General features: G+C 41.5%; 1 protein-coding gene across 1 annotated transcript in view; it reads right to left on the bottom strand.

Moving 5' to 3' along the window:
• Positions 1-8,159: 8,159 nt before the first annotated feature.
• The window catches only part of trmt2b (tRNA methyltransferase 2B), a 23,398-nt gene continuing 10,466 nt past the window's right edge, over positions 8,160-21,091 (bottom strand). The window contains exon 3 of the mRNA XM_029698699.1: positions 8,160-13,601. Coding sequence (XP_029554559.1) covers positions 12,981-13,601 — 621 coding nt within the window. The 3' untranslated portion in view covers positions 8,160-12,980. The remainder of the gene's footprint in view (positions 13,602-21,091) is intronic.

Raw genomic sequence — 21,091 nt, 5'->3', positions numbered from 1 at the left:
ACACTCCTTATGTATAAAATTACGCAACTTGTGTCAACATGGTTGGATAGCTGCTGTTTAATAGGCGTAGTCATCTTTCCAGAGTCAGTGACCAGCAGTAACCTTTAGGCCCATAATTGGGTCATACTCATTACAATAAGGGACATTGCATTCTGTTGCTCATGGAGAGGATGTGGGGTGATGGGAGTTGACTGATACAATCCAACATTATGATTTATCCTGTTCGCTTCCAACACATCACTTGGACATATGAGTATAGGCTAGGCCTACTAATATAATATTGCAGCAAGTAATAGGCTATGATATAAATATAATAACTATTAATACAATCTCATATACATATTCCAAATGTTCATTATTAAACTCGCTCCGGTACCGCTTTCCGTGCGGTAGCAGAGAGAACAGTCTATGACTTGGGTGGCTGGAGTATTTGACCAATTTTAGGGCCTTCCTCTGACACCGCCTGGTATAGAGGTCCTGGATGGCAGGGAGCTCGGCCTCAGTGATGCACTGGGCCGTACGCACTACTATCTGTAGCACCTTGAGGTCAAATGCCAAGCAGTTGCCATACCAAGCAGTGATGCAGCCAGTCAATATGCTCTCAGTGGTTAGCTCTATAACTTTTTGAGTCGTGCCCTCTTCACGACTGTATTGGTGTTTGTGGACCATGATAGATCCTTAGTGATGTGAACACCGAGGAACTTGAAGCTCTCGACCTGCTCCACTACAGCCCTGTTGAATGGGGGAGAGCTCGTCCTTCCGTTTCCTGTAGTCCACAATCAGCTCCTTTGTCTTGGAGGTTGTTGTCCTGGTATCACACTGCCAGGTCTCTGACTTCCTCCCTATAGGCTGCCTCATCATCGTCGGTGATCAGACCTAGAGCACTGTCGTGTCGTCTATAAACTTAATGATGGTGTTGGAGCGGTCAAGCAGTCGTGGGTGAACATGGAGCACAGAAGGGGACTAAGCACGCACCCCTGCATTCTTTCATTGTTCCCCTCTAATCAGGGACTGATTTAGACCTGGGATACCAAATGGTTAATTAACTGGTAGAACAGAAAACCAGCAGGCTCCGGCCCTCGTAGGTTGTAAGAGTTGAATACCCCTGATCTACAGCTTATCATGAGGTATTCGAATTCAGGCGATCAGAACCTTGACTTTCTTAATATTATATATTGCACACCAGCTGTTGTTAACAAAGAGACACATCTCCCCCTTGAGTTTACCCGAGGCTGCCTTTCAATTCTGCCGATGCATAGAAAAAAACAGCTAGATCTGTATTATCCATGTCCTTGTTCAGCCATGACTCAGAGAAACATAGGATATTACAGTTCTTCAGGTCCCGTTCATAGGATAGTCTTGACGTAGCTCGTCCAGTTTGTTCTCCAGTGATTGTATGTTCGCCAATAGAACAGAGGGTAGAGGCGGTTTGTTTACTCGCCGACATAGTTTCATCAGTATGCCCGCACGTCAGCCTCTCTTACGCCATCTCTTCCTTTTGAGTCTCGGGGATTAGGGCCTTTGTCTTGTGCCGCCGACTAATTGAAGTAGAACTCTTCATCCAAATTGAGGTTAGTGATCGCTGTTCTGATGTCCAGAAGCTCTTTTCGGTCATAGGAAATGATGGTGGAAACATTACGTACAAAAAAAACTTACGATCAGCTGAAAAAACTAATTGGTTGTTGATCATTCCTAGACAACCATTTGCAAGTCTTGCCATAGATTTTCAAGTAGATTTAAGTAAAAACTGTTATTCGGCCACTCCTGCTGAAAGGTGAATTTATCTCCCAGTGTCTGGTGAAAAGCAGACTGAACCAGGTTTTCCTCTAGGAGTTTGCCTGTACTTAGCTCCATTCCGTTCATTTTTTATCCTATAAAAACTCTCCAGTCCTTCACGATTACAACCATACCCATAACATGATGCAGCCACCACTATGCTTTAAAATATGGAGTGATACCCAGTAATGTGTTGTATTGGATATGCCCCAAACAGAAAACTTTGTATTCAGGACAAAAAGTTGTATTCGGGACAGAAAATTGTTGCAGTTTTACTTTACTGCCTTGTTGCAAACAGGATGCATATTTTGGATTTCTTTTCTGTACAGGCTTCCTTCTTTTCACTCTGTCAATTAGGTTAGTATTGTGGAATAACTACAATGTTGTTGATCCATCCTGTTCTCCTATCACAGCCATTAAACTCTTAACTGTTTTTTTTAATCCCCGAGTGGTTTCCTTCCTCTCCGGCAACTGAGTTAGGAAGGACACCTGGTGGTAACCCCACCATCCAAAGGGTAATTAATAACTTCACCATGCTCAATCTTCATCATGCTTTTTTCCCATCTTCCAATAGGTGCCCTTCTTTGCAAGGCATTGGAAAACCTCCCTGGTCTTTGTGATTAAATCTGTGTTTGAAGTTCACTGCTTGACTGAGGGACCTTACAGATATGTGGGGTTCAGAGATGAGGTAGTCATTAAAAAATAATGTTAAACACTAATATTTCACTGAGTGAATCCATGCAACTTATGTGACTTGTTAAAGCAAATTTCTACTCCTGAACGTATTCAGGCTTGCCAAAGGAGTTGAGTGTGAAAACTTTCTGAAGGCACTGTAACTATTGAAAACACTATGATTTGAATTTAGTTGAACTACAACCAAGCTACTGCAAAATGCAATTAAATGACTAGTTGAACTAAATGTAGTTCACTACTCCACAACACTGAGAATAATGATTATATAAATACAAGTATAATAACTATGAATATAATCTCATACATATAAGAACAATTGACACTGGTTCGAATCCCCGAACCAAATAGGTGAAACATCTGTCTATGTGCCATTGAGCATGGCACTTAACCCTAATTGCTCCTGTAAATCACATCTGTAAAATGATGATTTTTTGTTGTTGTTCCTGTTACAGTACCCAACCTGACACATAACACACACGGGGGCACCATAATTAAGTGCTGCTGGAGCAATTAGGTGTAAAGTGCCTTGCTCTAAGGCACAACGGTGGTAAGTAGCATATGGAATATTGAAGTTGGTAACCCAACGGCTGCCGTCTCATTCCCTGGAGATTTCCTCCCAGTCAGCATGGGGATTGAAACCGACAACAGTGAAGTTACCGCCGCCCACCAGGTTGGTTGTCTCATGGCATGAGTCAACCAACCTTATACAGTTTCATTGGTGCAGATACAATTTTCATATCACTGCTGAAAAGTACCTTAATAAAAAGTATATGGTTCTGTATTACAGAGCACAACCGTCATAAATTGATTTCCCCTGCTGGTTGAACATTAACCTAATATTTTCAACTTGCCAAAAATTGATCCTTGGAAGGATCAAAAACACAATTATAATCATGCCCCATATTTTACCTGTTGGAACAAGTCTTCAAAACTGCCATGAGCCAAACAATCTTACAGGTCACAACTCTTTGTAGGTAGAAAGAAACATGCATTCTCTAATTTCATAAAGTAAACATACCTTTTGACTGGTCAGTTTGGACTGTCAAAATAAGGCCTTCAATATAACTTTATAGGATATTCAAGTCTTTCTATTATCACCAATGACCTGCCACTGGTATTAAACAAAGCATGTGTCCATGTATGCTGATGATTCAACCATATACGCATCAGCAACCACAGCTAATGAAGTCACTGAAACCCTTAACAAAGAGTTGCAGTCTGTTTTTGAATTTGTGGCAGGTAATAAACTGGTCCTGAACATCTCTAAAACTAAGAGCATTGTATTTGGTACAAATCATTCCCTAGCCTAAGCTCTAGACCTCAGCTGAATCTGGTAATGAATGGTGTGGCTGTTGAACAACTAAATTACTTGGCGTTACCTTAGATTGGAAACTTTTATGGTCAAAACATATATAGAGGCAAGAAAAAGTATGTGAACCCTTTGGAAATACCTGGATTTCTGCATAAATTGGTCATTAAAATCGAACTGATCTTCATCTAGGTCACAATAGACAAACAGTCTGCTTAAACTAATAACACAAACAATTATATGTTTTCATGTCTGTATTGAACATACCGTGTAAACATTCACAGTGCAGGGTGGAAAAAGTATGTGAACCCTTGGATTTAATAACTGGTTGACCCCCCTTTGGCAGCAATAACCTCAACCAAATGTTTTCTGTAGTTGCGGATCAGACCTGCACAACGGTCAGGAGGAATTTTGGACCATTCCTTTATAAAACTGTTTCAGTTTAGCAATATTCTTGGGATGTCTGGTGTGAACTGGGCCACTCCAGAAGGCGTATTTTCTTCTGTTGAAGCGATTCTATTGATTTACTTCTGTGTTTTGGGTCGTTGTCCTGTTGCGTCAGCCAACTTCTTTTGAGCTTCAATTGGCGAACAGATATTTAGCAGGAGAATGTTAGGCTATCTTGATAAACTTGGGAATTCATTTTTCCATCAATGATAGCAAGCTGTCCAGGCCCTGAGGCAGCAAAGCAGCCCCAAACCATGATGCTCCCTACACCATAGTTTACATTTGGGATGATGTTTTGATGGTGTGCTGTTCCTGTTTTTCTCCACACATAGTGTTGTGTGTTCCCTCCAAACAACTCAACTATAGTTTCATCTGTCCACAGAATATTTTGTCAGTAGCGCTGTGGAATATCCAGGTGCACTTTGCAAACTTCAGACATGCAGCAATGTTTTTTTTGGACAGCAGTAGCTTCTTCCGTGGTGTCCTCCCATGAACATCATTCTTGTTTAGTGTTTTACCTATCGTAGACTCGTCAACAGAGATGTTAGCATGTTCCAGAGATTTCTGTAAGTCCTTAGCTGACACTCTAGGATTCTTCTGAACCTCATTGAGCATTCTGTGCTGTGCTCTTGCAGTCATCTTTGCATGACAGCCACTCCTAGGGAGAGTAGCAACAGTGCTGAACGTTCTCCATTTAAATACAATTTGTCTTACCATGGACTGATGAACATCAAGGCTTTTAGAGATACTTTTGTAACCCTTTCCAGCTTTATGCAAGTCAAAAATTCTTAATCTTAGGTGTTCTGAGATCTCTTTTGTTCGAGGCGTGGTTCACATCAGGCAATGCTTCTTGTGAATAGCAAACTCAAATTTTGTGAGTGTTTTTTATAGGGCAAGGCAGCTCTAACCAACATCTCCAATCTCGTCTCAGTGATTGGACTCCAGGTTAGCTGACTCCTGACTCCAATTAGCTTCTGGAGAAGTCATTAGCCTAGGGGTTCACATACTTTTTCCAACCTACGCTGTGAAAATTTAAATTATGTATTCAATATAGACAAGAAAAATACAATAATTTGTGTGTTATTAGTTTAAGCACACTATGTTTGTCTATTGTTGTGACTTAGATGAAGATCAGATAAAATTTGATGACCAATGTATGCAGAAATTTAGGTAATTCCAAATGGTTCACATACTTTTTCTTGCCACTGTAGATTCAATGGTTGTAAAGACAGAGAGAGTTCTGGACGTAATAAAGAGATGTTCTGCTTTTTTGACACCACACTCCAAAAAGCAAGTTCTGCAGGCTCTAGTTTTGCCTTATCTTGATTATTGTCGTCGTGTGGCCGAGTGCTGCAAGGAAAGACCTAGTTAAGATGCATTTTGCCCAGTACAGAGCGGCATGTCTTGCTCTTTATTGTAATCAGAGGGCTAATATAAATAAAATACATTCCAATCTCTCTTGGCTAAGAGTTGAGGAGAGACAGACTGCATCACTTCTTCTTTTTATAAGAAACATTCATGTGTTGAAAATCGCAAATTGTTTGCATATTCAACTTACACACCGCTCTGATGCACGTACTTACCCCACCAGACATGCCACCAGGCGTCTTTTCACAGTCCCCAAATCCAGAACAAATTCAAGAAAGCGTACAGTATTATACAGAGCCATTATTGCATGGAACTCCGTTCCATCTCATATTGCTCAAATAAACAGCAAACCTGGTTTCAAAACACAGTTAAAGCAACACCTCACGGCACAACGCCTCTCCCGTATTTGACCTAGATAGTTTGAGTGTATGTATTGATATGTAGGCTACATGTGCCTTTTGTTCTTGTCTATTAATATTCTGTATTATGTCATGTTTCATGTTTTGTGTGAAACCCAGGAAGAGTAGCTGCTGCTTTTGCAACAGCTAATGGGGATCCTACTAAAATACCAAATACCAAAGTACAGTAAATTGATGGATAATAAACTCTTTCTGTATTGAACAAGTAGGATAAACACAGCACACCCTTTATACAGTTGAAGTCGGAAGTTTACATACACCTTAGCCAAATACATTTAAACTCAGTTTTTCACAATTCCTGACATTTAATCCTAGTAAAAATCCCCTGTTTTAGGTTAGTTAGGATCACCACTTTATTTTAAGAATGTGAAATGGCAGAGTAATAGTAGAGAGAATTATTTATTTCAGCTTTTATTTATTTTATCACATTTCCAGTGGGTACATACACTCAATTAGTATTTGGTAGCATTGCCTTGAAATTGTTTAAAACTTGGGTCAAACGTTTCAGGTAGCCTTCCACAAGCTTCCCACTATAAGTTGGCTGAATTTTGGCCCATTCCTCCTGACAGACCTGGTGTAACTGAGTCAGGTTTGTAGGCCTCCTTGCTCGCACATGCTTTTTTAGTTCTGCCAACAGATTTTCTATAGGATTGAGGTCAGGGCTTTGTGATGGCCCCTCCAATACCTTGACTTTGTTGTTCTTAAGCCATTTTGCCACAACTTTGGAAGTATGCTTGGGGTAATTATCCATTTGGAACACCCATTGCAACCGATATTTAATTTCCTGACTGATGTCTTGAGATGTTGCTTCAATATATCCACATAATTTTCCTGCCTCATAATGCCATCTATTTTGCGAAGTGCACCAGACCCTCCTGCAGCAAAGCACCCCCACAACATGATGCTGCCACCCCCGTGCTTCATGGTTGGGATGGTGTTCTTCGGCTTGCAAGCGTCCCCCATTTTCCTCCAAACATAACGATGGTCATTATAGCCAAATAGTTATATTTTTGTTTCATCAGACCAGAGGACATTTCTCCAAAAAGTATGATCTTTGTCCCCATGTGCAGTTGCAAACCGTAGTCTGCCTTTTTTATGGCGGTTTTGGAGCAGTGGCTTCTTCCTTGCCGAGTGGCCTTTCAGGTTATGTCGATATAGGACTCGTTTTACTGTGGATATAGATACTTTTGTACCTGTTTCCTCCAGCATCTTCACAGGGTCCTTTGCTTTTTTTCTGGAATTGATTTGCACTTTTCGCACCAAAGTACGTTCATCTCTAGGAGACAGAACGCGTCTCCTTCCTGAGCGGTATGACGGCTGCGTGGTCCCATGGTGTTTATACTTGCGTACTATTGTTTGTACAGATGAACGTGGTACCTTCAGGCGTTTGGAAATTGCTCCCAAGGATGAACCAGACTTGTGGAGGTCTACACATTTTTTTCTGAGGTCTTAGCTGATTTCTTTTGATTTTCCCATGATGTCAAGCAAAGAGGCACTGAGTTTGAAGGTAGGCCTTGAAATACATCCACAGGTACACCTCCAATTGACTCAAATTATTCCAAATTAGCCTATCAGAAGCTTCTAAAGCCATGACATAATTTTCTGGAATTTTCCAAGCTGTTTAAAGGCACAGTCAACTTAGTGTATGTACATTTCTGACCCACTGGAATTGTGATACAGTGAATTATAAGTGAAATAATCTGTCTGTAAACAATTGTTGGCAAAATTACTACTGTCATGCACAAAGTAGATGTTCTAACCGACTTGCCAAAACTATAGTTTGTTAACAAGAAATTTGTGGTGTGGTTGAAAAACAAGTTTTAATGACCTCAGTGTATGTAAACTTCTGACTTCAACTGCACATGGAATTTACACTCTTGGTTAGATTTTAACTGGATATTTTCTGGTTGGTTTTTAACCATGTTCACTTGACTAAACACTGGATCCTTGGAAGGTTAACAGGCGTAGGTGTACACCTTTTAGCATAGAAAGCTTCAAGGTGGAAGGCACATGTTATCATCAAAGAGTGGCCCATATTTGTCCTCTGAACACCGCACATGTCAGTACCTGTATTCATTAGGAGTTTCTGAGTAGGATTGCTAATCTAGGATCAGGGGCTGTAGGTATGAAAAGTCTTAGAGTACAAGTGCTGGTTTAGGATCCGTTTTTATTTTACATCACAATGAATAAGATTACATGGACATGGGGTGACCTGATCCTAAATCTGCTTGAAACATGATTATAATAACTGTGAATATAATCTCATACATATTAAACAAATAAAATATTTGAACTATCATGAAATCACTTGGATCAATAGAATATTTTCTATAACAATATTGCTCATCCTGTAGCCTAGACTCATGTTTATATAATAGAGTAATTATGAATGAAATTACTTATATTTCAACAGGTGTACAGGATCAAGCCAACAGACCAGAATAACACCCTATTTTACCTGTTAAAACATGACCTCAATACTGCAATGAGTCAACCAACCTTATATAGTTTAGACTGCACTGCACTACAAATACAGATCTTATTTAATTGCTTTAAAAGTACAAAAATAAAGTATATGGAAGCATCAAATATATTTTCCATATTGCACAAGTAGAGCAGAATTGTCGTACATGGAGTTTCCTGCCTGGTTGAACTTTGACCTAGTATTTTCATATGCCAAAACTGGATCCTTGGAAGGAACAAATACACCATATTTAGGCTACCTGTTGGAACATGACAAGCCTTTAACTGCCCCTACAATGCAATACTAGAATACTTCCTTTATTGGTCCATTTACATGGACATAATGTATGTTTTGCGGTCACAGTACCCAACCTGACACATAACAGCATAATTAAGGGCTGCTGGAGAAATTAGGGGTAAAGTGCCTTGCTCTAACGCACAACGGCGGTAAGTAGCATATGGGATGTTGAAGTTCGTAACCCTCCAGATGCCGTCTCATTCTTTGGAGATTTTCCCCCAGTCAGCTCCAGGATTGAAACGGGCAACCCTGAAGTTACCGACCCGTCTCTAATTACGAGGCTACCGCAGCCCGCGAGGTTGGTTGTCTCATGGCATGAGTCAACCAACCGTATACAGTTTCATTGGTGCAGATACACTGCAGATGCAAATCTCATATCGCTGCTGAAAAGTACTTTAGTAATTACAAAGTACATGGTTCTGTATTACAGAGCACAACCGTCATACATTAAGTTTCCCTGCTGTTTGAACTTTAACCTAATATTTTCAACTTGCCAAAACTTGATCCTTGGAAGGATCAAAAACACAATTATAATCATGCCCCATATTTTACCTGTTGGAACAAGTCTTCAAAACTGCCATGAGCCAAACAATCTTACAGGTCACAACTCTTTGTAGGTAGAAAGAAACATGCATTCTCTAATTTCATAAAGTAAACATACCTTTTGACTGGTCAGTTTGGACTGTCAAAATAAGGCCTTCAAGAAAGACTTGAATATCCTATAAAGTACAGTATATGGTTGGATAACAAACTCTTTCTGTATTGAACATATTATTGGTTGGAATTTAATCTGATATTGTCTGGTTGGTTTTTAACCATGTTCACTTGCTCAAACACTGGATCATTGGAAGGTTAACAGGTATAGGTGTGCCTGCACTGTGGAAAGCATGCTATCAAACAGTGGCTCATAATTGTCCTCTGAACACTGCATGTCAGTAAGATTGCTAATCTAGGATTTGGGGCCATATGGAACATCTAAGGACGTGTCTAGACTTGACAGTTCATACAACTTTAGTATTCTGATGATAGATTTCTGATCATGGAGTTCCAAACCCGTCATGTATCTACATACACCTACATTTAAATGTGTCTACCGTGTTCACAGTGTGTCCGGATTCCCTATTCCCGCACTGTATTCAAATGCCAGTATGCATTATACAAACGGTGGAATAGGTCAAATATGATACAAACACAACAACTGATGGCAGTAGCTAACTACTGTATGAGGCGAGCAAACACATTCCTCACATGCCAGGAACATATTTCCTCCAACGTTGTAATGAAAAAGTGCCTCTCGGTCCCAAAACACACGTTTTCGGGAGACTTGTAGGAGGGGTGCTGACATCGGCCACTGTATGCTCTTTCGGTAGCCTGATTGCCAACCTGGCACTGTCCACCTGAAGTTGTCAGCCAGATCGGAACACAATCAGACAAGGGGGGACCTGATCCTAGATCAGCGCTCTTACTCAGACACTTGATACAGCCCCAGGTCCCCCAGTCCATTCATTATAACCTGAAAGGCTCAACTGATCCTAGATCAGCACTCCTACCCTAAGACACTTTATGATTACAGCCCTGATGTGATGTTGACTAATCAATAGATCAGAGAACATTCTAGAAATGTTATCACTCTGAAATCTGATTAAAGTTCAATGCAAATTTAGATGAGCAAACAACCAGGTAACTCCCCTTGTAATACAAGCCATATAAGTGACTGGCACCTACGCCATAAAGATAAACAATACATGCATGCTCATCTTGACCCTCTGGAATCCATTTATCTCTTTCTCAACTACGTTTGACAATGTGGTCATCTGTCTCGTCAACCGGTCACTGTTCTACTAGCCTGGTCCCAGATCAGTTTGTGCTGTCTTGCCAACTCATATGCTGTTTTGCCAACTCCTATGGTTACTGTCACAAGACAGCACAAACAGATCTGGGACCAGGCTACTTATCTCCTGGCTTAGGGGCCAGTCTGTGATTAGCCCTACTGGTCAGCAGCTCTGGTGGTCTAGGTCTGGCATGACATCATCCCTCTGACCACTTCTGGGGAGAAAAAAAACACACGCTGTTGTCAGGCATGCCAAGGAGCACTTGTTGCAACACATTACAACACATGAACAACGTAACCTCTCTAGCTCAAACAGGCGGTTTCTCCTACTCTGTATTTGAAACATTATTTGCACATTAGGTGCAATAAGTCAGAGAACTACAGTGGCTGTGAAGTACAGTGAACCAGTACCTTCAACCAGGGCTCAAATTGAGGGGGTATATGGGGGTATGCCATACCCCTTATTAATGAAAATGGCAAGAAGCATACCTTTTAAGCTTAAGATTTTGAAGGGGGAAAAAGATATCCCTTTTATAAGCATTATAAAAACATTGCTTAACTCTGTAATGCTTTAGGCTATAAACAAGCAGGAACTTTCATGAGAAAGGAGTGATTCTGATGCATATGGAGATATATTTGGTTTGAGGACTCAAAAGCAAAGCAAAAATCTACTTTTCTTGGGAAGTAATCTAATGTATGACACTGTCAGCATCTATTGAGCGAATCTCTTTCTGAAGAATATGTTTAACCAATATACTTGATGGTTCATGTTAATTACAATATTATTATCATGAAATAGCCTACCCAAAATATGCCATGAGTCATGTTACAAAAGCCTGCGTAGAATTGTAGGAAATTTGCTTCTAAACCACAAAAATGTACTAGAGCAACCATTTTTTTGTTTGTTGGAAAAACGTATTTGTTCTTTCACAATAGCTTGTCAGTGGAACAATTATCATTCCTCACAATGGGCTAAATATAGGGTGATTAGTGTGCTTCTGTCAGCAAGAACAGTATTGTTGTTCTCCATACTTCTTCTATTATTCCACTTCTTCCCAGTTTTGATAGTGCTCCGACTTATTTGAAGTCTGACATACCTACTTGTGCCTTTGAAAATAAATCTAATGAGGCCAGCATTTTTGTAGGCCTTTTCATCTAAGCTATGTCCTGGACAGTGCTGATTGTAAGTCATAAAAAATGAGAAAAGGCTATATTGAAATGCTTCTTGCCTCAAGTGTCTTGTTTTGTCCTTTTAGTACTTCAAACCAATTTGTAAAGTTGTGCTTGTATATTCAACTTTTAAAGCATCTTAAATACATGTGATTTTTTAAAATTCCACCTTGGTCATAGACCTACGCCTCCCAGGAGTCCTCAGAACTGACCAATTAACAGCTGCTATCTATATGCAAATGTCATAAATGGTATATAAAAGGTGACATTGTCATTCCCACTGTAGAGTGAATCGCGAAATGAGACATAACGCACTGTTTATACACCATTGATAGAATATGCGATACACTTATATGATTTGTGAAGCATTTATGTAGTGCTTATGAAGCCTTTATGTATGCTAAACTTTGTGAGTTGTATTTGGTTTAAAGCAGGACTGAAAATGGCTTACTTCCTGCATTGACCCCAAACTTGTCAAATACGTCCATAATGTATTTTGTTCTAAGTTTGTTATATGTTAACTATGGGTTTTTAGAAGGAAGAACTGATCAAATACTGTAGATTCCACCCTAGTTGATCAAGTTTATGGGTACCTTCTGTCTTGTATGTCAGCAATAATGGAAGATGTGTACCATAACTGAAGGTTACACAGTATAAGTTAATAGTTGGACCATTAGACTCCATAGCACCACCTAGTGTAGATATATAGACTTTATGCCTACTCAGTTCAGGCATGTAACATGAAGTAACAGAGGAAATACAGCATGTGCATATGCCTCATTCAAACACACAATACAGGAAGATAGATTCTACACTATTCTTGCATTTTGTGAGCAAGCAACCCCAAACACACTTCCACTGCTCTCCACTCATTTCCTACTTTTGATCCATTCACATAAGGCAGGAAATGTTTTGCTTCACTGCTGCTGCAGGATATAGGGACACAACCCCCTCATTAGACTTGCAGACTTGTATCTGTCTCTGAATAACATACAACTTTCATTCAACATTCTACATGACATTTAAAAGCTCTCAGCATTTAAAAAAAATGTAATAATCACTTTCCTTTTTGAGAGGATTTTGGAATTGACTTTCCACAGATTTGACTGTTTTATCTCTGTAGTCATCACACAATCCAGAGGACACCATTCACTATGTGTAAGAATTAGAAAAACTTGATATGGAAGTTGTAGTGATAGTAATTAACTATCTTTCAAAGACCAGCAGCAGTTCGCAGTGTGGCGTGTGAGGGAACATATCCACAGGCACAGCCACAGTCGGCCTGAAAGCCTCGCCTGTCAGCTTCCTATGTGGGTCGGGACTGCAACACAGCTCCCTGAAGTTCCTCATGGCCTCTCCTTCGGGTTTGCAGGAGATATAGAGCAGTCTGCGGATGGATGAGTGATTCCTTAGAGCTCTGATCACACGATAATGGAGGCCAGCGCGGGCTGGGTTCACCACAGCCGTGAGGGGGCCTCCAGAGTCGGTGGTGGAGCCCAGGACCTCCATGAGCCCAGGAAGGACTACCTCGGCTTTCCCAGGGAGAAACTCACAATTCTGGATCTGGTTGAGGGCTGCGTTGTGCCTGGCGTCTTCTACGGCCTGCTGGATGAGTTCTATCCCGATGACCCGGTCTGCTCTGGGGGACATGGTGATACCAATGGCCCCCGTTCCACAGCACACATCCAAGAGTGTGCCCCCTCCTCCTCCCTCTCGAGCTCCATTCGGGAGGCCCATCTCTCTCACTGTGCGGTACAGCGAATCCGCCGCCCCTTGGTTCACCTGGAAGAAGGCGTCTGCCGAGATGCGGAACTTGAACCCCAAAACCTGTGGATGATATAAGTGCATGATAAATACATCTTAGGGATGCAAATGTCAGTAAATTTTGCTGCCGACTTATTGATCCTCAATAACCGGTCAACAAACTAACATTTTTTGCAAACAATAAAATGAAGTGACCAACAGAAAATACTATCAGAGATCTGTATATAATGACGAGATGCTTATGTTTCCACCCTAACAATGGGAGTCGTCCCAAGGCAGGAAGGCAGGCGACAAGTTTAGGCCCAAAATAAGCCCATAGAAACGTATTGGGCTTATTTTGTACATCTTTTGGCAAGAGTGAAACCTCTCGTTTTGCCTCATCCTCTTTGATACTATGCATGCATACAAGGCCGGATATTTTTCATTAAGAGCTAAATGGAAACATGCGACAATAGCAAGCCTATCGTCTTACAGTTCATAAGGCTATAGCCTATTATTGAACATGCTACTCCTGTAATGAGCAGCTAACAAAACATAATTTTCAAACATTTGCCAAAATGAAAATAAGCAGAAAACACCATTCTTAACCAAATGTGATCAGTTGTGACAGAGATTAAAATCTCACTTAGCAACTTAGAAAGAGGAGGAATCTATACTAAACAAAAATATAAATGCAACATAAAAAGTTTGTCCCCATGTTTCATGAGCTGAAATGAAAGGTATGAAATGAAAGGTATGCAATTGGCATGCTGACTGCAGGAATGTCCACCAGAGCTGAATGTTCATTTCTCTACCGTAAGTTGACTCCAACGTCTTTCTAGAGAATTTGGCAGTATGTCCAACCGGCCTCACAACCGTAGACCACGTGTAACCACGCCAGCCCAGGACCTCCACATCCAGCTTCTTCACCTGCGGGATTGTCTGAGACCAGCCACCCGGACAGCTGATGAAACTGTGGGTTTGCGCAACCAAATAATTTCCCCACAAACTGTCAGAAACGGTCTCAGGGAAGCTCATCTGCGTGCTCGTCGTCCTCACCAGGATCTTGACCTGACTGCTGTTTGGCGTTGCTACCGACTTCGGTTGGCAAATGTTCACCTTCGAACTATACCGGCAAGATGGCACAGTGTGTATGGCGTTGTGTGTGCGAGCGGTTTTCTGATGTCAATGTTGTGAACAGAGTGCCCCATGGTGGTGGTGCGGTTATGGTATGGGCAGACATAAGCTACAGACAACGAACACAATTGTATTTTATAGATGGCAATTTTAATACACAGAGACACCGTGACGAGATCCTGAGGACCATTCTCATGCCATTCATCTGCCGCCATCACCTCATGTTTCAGCATGATGAAGCATGGCCCCATGTCGCAACAATCTGTATACAATTCCTGGAAGCTGAAAATGTCCCAGTTCTTCCATGGCTTGCATATTCACCAGACATGTCACCCATTGAACATGGTTGAGATGCTTTGGATCGACGTATACGACCGCGTGTTCCAGTTCTATCCAGCAAATTCACACAGCCATTGAAGAGGAGTGGGACAACATTCCACAGGACATAATCAACAACTCTATGCAAAGGAGATGTGTAGCGCTGCATGAGGCAAATGGCGGTCACACCAGATACTGACCGGTTTTCTGATCCCCGCCCCTACATTTTTTTAAGGTATCGGTGACCAACAGATGCATATCTTTATTCCCGGTCATGTGAAATCCATAAATTAGGTCCTAATGAAATTATTTCAATTGACTGATATCCTTATATGAACTGTAACTCGGTAAAATATTTGAAATTTTTGCATGTTTGTGTTCATATTTTTGTTCAGTGTAATAGCAACAACTACACTTAGAAAAAAGGGTTCCAAAAGGGTTCTCCAGCTATCCCCATATAAGAACCCTTTTTGGTTCCAGGTAGAACCCTTTTGGGTTCCATGTAGAACCCTCTGGAGAAAGGGTTCTGCATGGAAACCAAATGGGTTCTACCTGGACCCAAAAGGTTTCTTCAAACAGTTTTCCTATGGGGACAGCCGAAGAACCCTTTAAGGTTCTAATATTACTAGGATTGTGCCTTCGGTTGATATGAAAACATATAGAACAGGAGAGAAATTCTGGTTAATGGCATGAGGAAGTCTTTATAAAATACACTATATATACACAATATATACAACATTATGTGGACACCCCTTCAAGTTAGTTGATTTGGCCATTTCAGCCACACCTGTTGCTGACAGGTGTATAAAATCTAGCACACAGCCATGCAATCTCCATAGACAAAACACGTCAGTAGAATGGCCTTCAAAGTGGCAGCGTTATATGATGTCACCTTTCCAACAAGTCAGTTCGTCAAATTTCTGCCTTGCTAGAGCTGCCCCGGTCAACTGTAAGTGATGTTACTGTGAAGTGGAAATGTCTAGGAGCAACAACAGCTCAGCTACGAACTGGTAGGCCACACAAGCTCACAGAACTGGACCGCTGAGTGCTGAAGCACGTAAAGATAGTGAGTGTTGCAACCGAGGACAGACTATCAAGTTCCAAACTGCTGCTGGAAGCAAAGTTAGCACAAGAACTGTTCGTCGGGAGCTTCATGAAATAGGTTTCTATGGCTGGGCAGCAGCACACAAGCCTAAGATCATCATGTGAAACGTCAAAAGTCAGCTGCAGTGGTGTAAAGCTCACCACCATTGGACTCGGGAGCAGTGGAAACACGCTCTCTGGAGTGATGAATCACACTTCACCATCTGGCAGTCCGACGGACGACTCTAGGTTTGGAGGATGCCAAGAGAACTCTACCTTCCCCAATGCATAGTGCCAACTGTAACGTTTGGTGGAGGAGGAATAATAGTCTGGGGCTGTTTTTCATGGCTCGGGCTAGGCCCCTTAGTTCCCGTGAAGGGAAATCTTAACTCTACAGCATACAATGACATTCTAGACGATTCTGTGCTTCCAAATTTGTGGCAACAGTTTGGGGAAGGCCCTTTCCTGTTTCAGCATGACAATGCCCCCGTGCACAAAGCGAGGTCCATACAGAAATGGTTTATCGAGATCGGTGTGAAGAACTTGACTGGCCTGCACAGAGCCCTGATCTCAACCCCATCAAACACCTTTGGAATGAATTGGAATACTGACTTCGAGCCTAATCACCCAACATCAGTGCCCGACCTCACTAATACTAGTGGCTGAATGGAAGCAAGTCCCCGCAGCAATGTTCCAACATCTACTAGAAAGCCTTCCCAGAAGAGTTATGGCAGCAAAGGCGAGACCAACTCCATATTAATGCCCATGATTTTGGAATGAGATGTTTGACGAGCAGGTGTCCACATACTTTTGGTAATGTGGTGTAATTACCTCCACGTTTCTACGGTTGGATTTTCGCAAGGCTACTTTGAAGCAAGGTTAAACATGCCTCATCATTTAAAGGAAAGTAAAACGGTCAGGTTTCAAACAATTATACTGCCTCAAGCTCATTGCAAAGTGGTGGGTGAAACGCTGATAAGTCAACGGTAGGCAGGCTATAGCCTATACACCTGAATGGCGAATGGGAGGCGTGTTTTAATTACGAGTTGAGATTGATAAATAAAAATAGCCCCTTTTAATCCAGGCCACCAAAGCTAACACGCGATTGCATTTAGAATTGTTATTTGTTGTGCAATGACTGGGCTTACAAAAGCAGGTTTCACTCCAGTAGCCTACAGACTTTTTGAGGAGCTGCTACTCGCGCTGTCTGACAGGTGGTAGGCTATTCTACTCCTCAAACTAGGCTCTGTATGCTGTGCACGTTTGATAAATAATATGCCTGACAACTAAAGAAAATACACTTTAATTTAATTCCTCACAATTATGCAAATTGCCCTACAGACCGATAAGCATGACCAGTCAAATGTATTTCCGGCGGCAAACCAATTAACGGTTAACATCCCTAATACATCTCATTTATAGTAATGACCTTTAAGCAAAATAGATTTAGAAATTTCACTGTCCTTCCACAATAACCTACACTGCTAAACTCTATCACCATGTAGTTAAAAAGCACTATGGTACTTTTTAATGGTACATTTACAAACATAAATGATACATTTGAAACTTGTATCTCATTAGGGTAATTGGTGAAATAAGTATAGCCAGTTATAATTGTAATGGGTTAACAGATAATAAGAAAAGACGAACAATATTTACCTTCAACGCTGGTCCGACCAATTGGATTCTATTATACGCTGATTCGGTGAGCGAGTTTATTAGCAAGTGCATCGGTGATGTTGTACCCACGGTGACTATTAAAACTGAAAGCGTGAACCACTGCTTTTAATCATGGCAAGGCGATCGAAAACATGACCGAATACAAACAGTGTAGCTATTCCCTCCGCAAGGCAATCAAACAAGCTAAGCATCAGTATAGAGACAAAGTAGAGCCGCAATTAAACGGCTCAGACACGAGACGTATGTGGCAGGGTCTACAGTCAATCACGGATTACAAAAAGAAAACCAGCCCCATCACGGACACCAACGTCTTGCTCCCAGACAAACTAAACAACTTCTTTGCTCTCTTTGAGGACAATACAGTGCCACTGACACGGCCCGCTATCAAAACCTGCAGGCTCTCCTTCACCGCGGCCAACGTGAGTAAAACAGCCCAGACTGCATCCCTAGCTGCGTCCTCAGAGCATGCGCAGACCAGCTGGCTGGTGTGTTTCCGGACATATTCAATCAATCCCTATCCCAGTCTGCTGTCCCCACATGCTTCAAGAGGGCCACCATTGTTCCTGTTCCCAAGAAAGCTAAGGTAACTGAGCTAAACGACTACTGCCCTGTAGCACTCACTTCTGTCATAATTAAGTGCTTTGAAAGACTAGTCAAGGATCATATCACCTCCACTCTACCTGACACCCTAGACCCACTCTAATTTGCTTACCGCCACAATAGGTCCACAGACGACGCAATCACACTGCCCTAACCCATCTGGACAAGAGGAATACCTATGTAAGAATGCTGTTCATCGATTACAGCTCAGCATTTAACACCATAGTACCCTCCAAACTCATCATTAAGCTGGAGGCCCTGGGTCTCGACCCCGCCCTGTGCAATTGTGTCCTGGACTTTGACGGGCCGCCCCCAGGTGGTGAGGGTTGGAAACATCTCCACCCTGCTGATACTCAACCTTGGGGCCCCACAAGGGTGCGTTCTCAGCCCTCTCCTGTACTCCCGGTTCACCCATGACTGCGTGGCCATGCACGCCTCCAACTCAATCATCAAGTTTGCAAACGACACTACAGTGGTAGGCTTGATTACCAACAACGATGAGATGGCCTACAGGGAGGAGGTGAGGTCTCTCGGAGTGTGGTGTCAGGAAAATAACCTCACACTCACTCAACGTCAACAAAACAAAGGAGATGATCGTGGACTTCAGGAAACAGCAGAGGGAGCAGCCCCCTATCCACATCGACGGGACAGTAGTGGAGAAGGTGGAAAGTTTTAATTTCCTTGGCGTACACATCACGGACAAATTGAAATGGTCCACCCACACAGACAGCGTGGTGAAAAAGGCACAACAGCGCCTCTTCAACCTCAGGAGGCTGAAGAAATTTGTCTTGTCACTGAAAACACTTAAACTTTTACAGATGCACAAATCGAGACCATCCTGTCAGGCTGTATCACTGCCTGGTACAGCAACTGCTACGCCCACAACCATAAGGCGGGTATGAGGTCTGCAACGCATCACCAGGGGCAAACTACCTTCCCTCCAGGACACCTACACCACCCGATGTCGCAGGAAGGCCAAAAAGATCATCAAGGACAACAACCACCCGAGCCACTGCCTATTCACCCCGCTATCATCCAGAAGGCGAGGTCAGTACAGGTGCATCAAAGCTGGGACCGAGAGACTGAAAAACAGCTTCTATCTCAAAGCCATTAGACTGTTGAACAGCCATCACTAACATTGAGTGGCTGCTGCCAACATACTGACTCAACTCCAGCCACTTTAATAATGGAAAAATTGGATGTAATAAATGTATCACTAGTCACTTTAAACAATGCCACTTTATATAATGTTTACATACCCTACATTACTCATCTCATATGTATATACTGTACTCTATACCATCTACTGCATCTTGCCTATTCCGTTCGGCCATCACTCATATATTTATATGTACATATTCTTATTCATTCCTTTACAAGGTAGTTGTATAAGGTAGTTGTGGAATTGGTAGATTACTTGTTAGATATTACTGCACGGTCGGAACTAGAAGCACAATCATTTCGCTACACTTGCATTAACATCTGCTAACCATGTGTATGTGACCAATAAAATTTGATTTGGCTTAAAAATAACATAATATCTATTGTTTACAGGAAATTCATTCAACAATTTTAGATGAAGTTGTGTGGAAAAAGGACTGGGGGGTGAAATATACTTCTCCCTTGGGCAAAGAAACTCAAAAGGGGTGATATTAGTTAACAGTAACTTTGATCCGAATGTGTAAAATTGTCCAAACAGATCCGCAAGGTAGATGGATGATTTTAAATATGTTATTGGACCATAAACAGATAGGGCTCATTAAACTTTACGGACCAAATAATGATGAGCCAGGTTTCTTTGAAAATATATGTATTAAATCATCAACCCTACAACCAATAAAATACACTATTATTATGGTGGGAGATTATAATACTGTTTTAAATACCTCAGTAGACCGTAACGGAAATCACACTACAAACCCTCGTGCACTTATGGAAATCACAAATGTCATGGATATATTGGAACTAAAACGTATAACTAAAATAACATTTGATTTGAACTGAATTTTACCGACATAAAATAGGTACAGCAGATCCCCTTATTGTATGGGACACTTTGAAATGTGCCTTTAGGGGCCATGCAATTCAGTACTAAAACAAAAGCAATTTAGGTCAAGCGTCCATATTAAACATATGATTTGTTTCAGTCTCCTCCATCTCCTCTAACCGAAGATAATCAAATGGATTTTATTCTATAAATTATGTAAAATTAACAGCTGTACAGAAAGACTCATGTGAAGGTGAAATTATAGAGGAGGAACTTATTGATGCAACTAAAGCCTTTCAATCTGGGAAAACTCCAGGGCTGGATGGCATACCAGTTGAGGTATACCAAACTTGTTTTGATATACCGTAATTTACGGACTTTTGAGCGCACCTGAATATAAGCCGCACCCACTGAATAAAAAAAAAAAAATGTATTTTGAACATAAATAAGCCGCACATGTCTATAAGCCGCAGGTGCCTACCGGTACATTGAAACAAATGAACTTTACACAGGCTTTAACGAAACACGGCTTGTAACAAAAATAAATAGGCTTTAACGAAACACGGCTTGTAACAAAAATAAATAGGCTTTAACGAAACACGGCTTCTAACAAAAAATTAAAAATTAGCAGTAAACAGTAGCCTACCAAGAAAGTCATTGCTCCAGACCAAGCTCCCGTGCAGCAGCTCCATTTCCTTTTCCAACAGCCAGATCAATCGCCTTCAACTTGAAAGCTGCATCATATGCATTTCTCCGTGTCTTTGCCATG

The sequence above is a fragment of the Salmo trutta genome, chromosome 18 (assembly GCF_901001165.1).
Source record: "Salmo trutta chromosome 18, fSalTru1.1, whole genome shotgun sequence".
Classification (NCBI taxonomy): Eukaryota; Metazoa; Chordata; class Actinopteri; order Salmoniformes; family Salmonidae; genus Salmo; species Salmo trutta.
The sequence above is the reverse complement of the archived record's forward strand: the minus strand, read 5'-3'. Positions and strand labels throughout refer to the sequence as shown.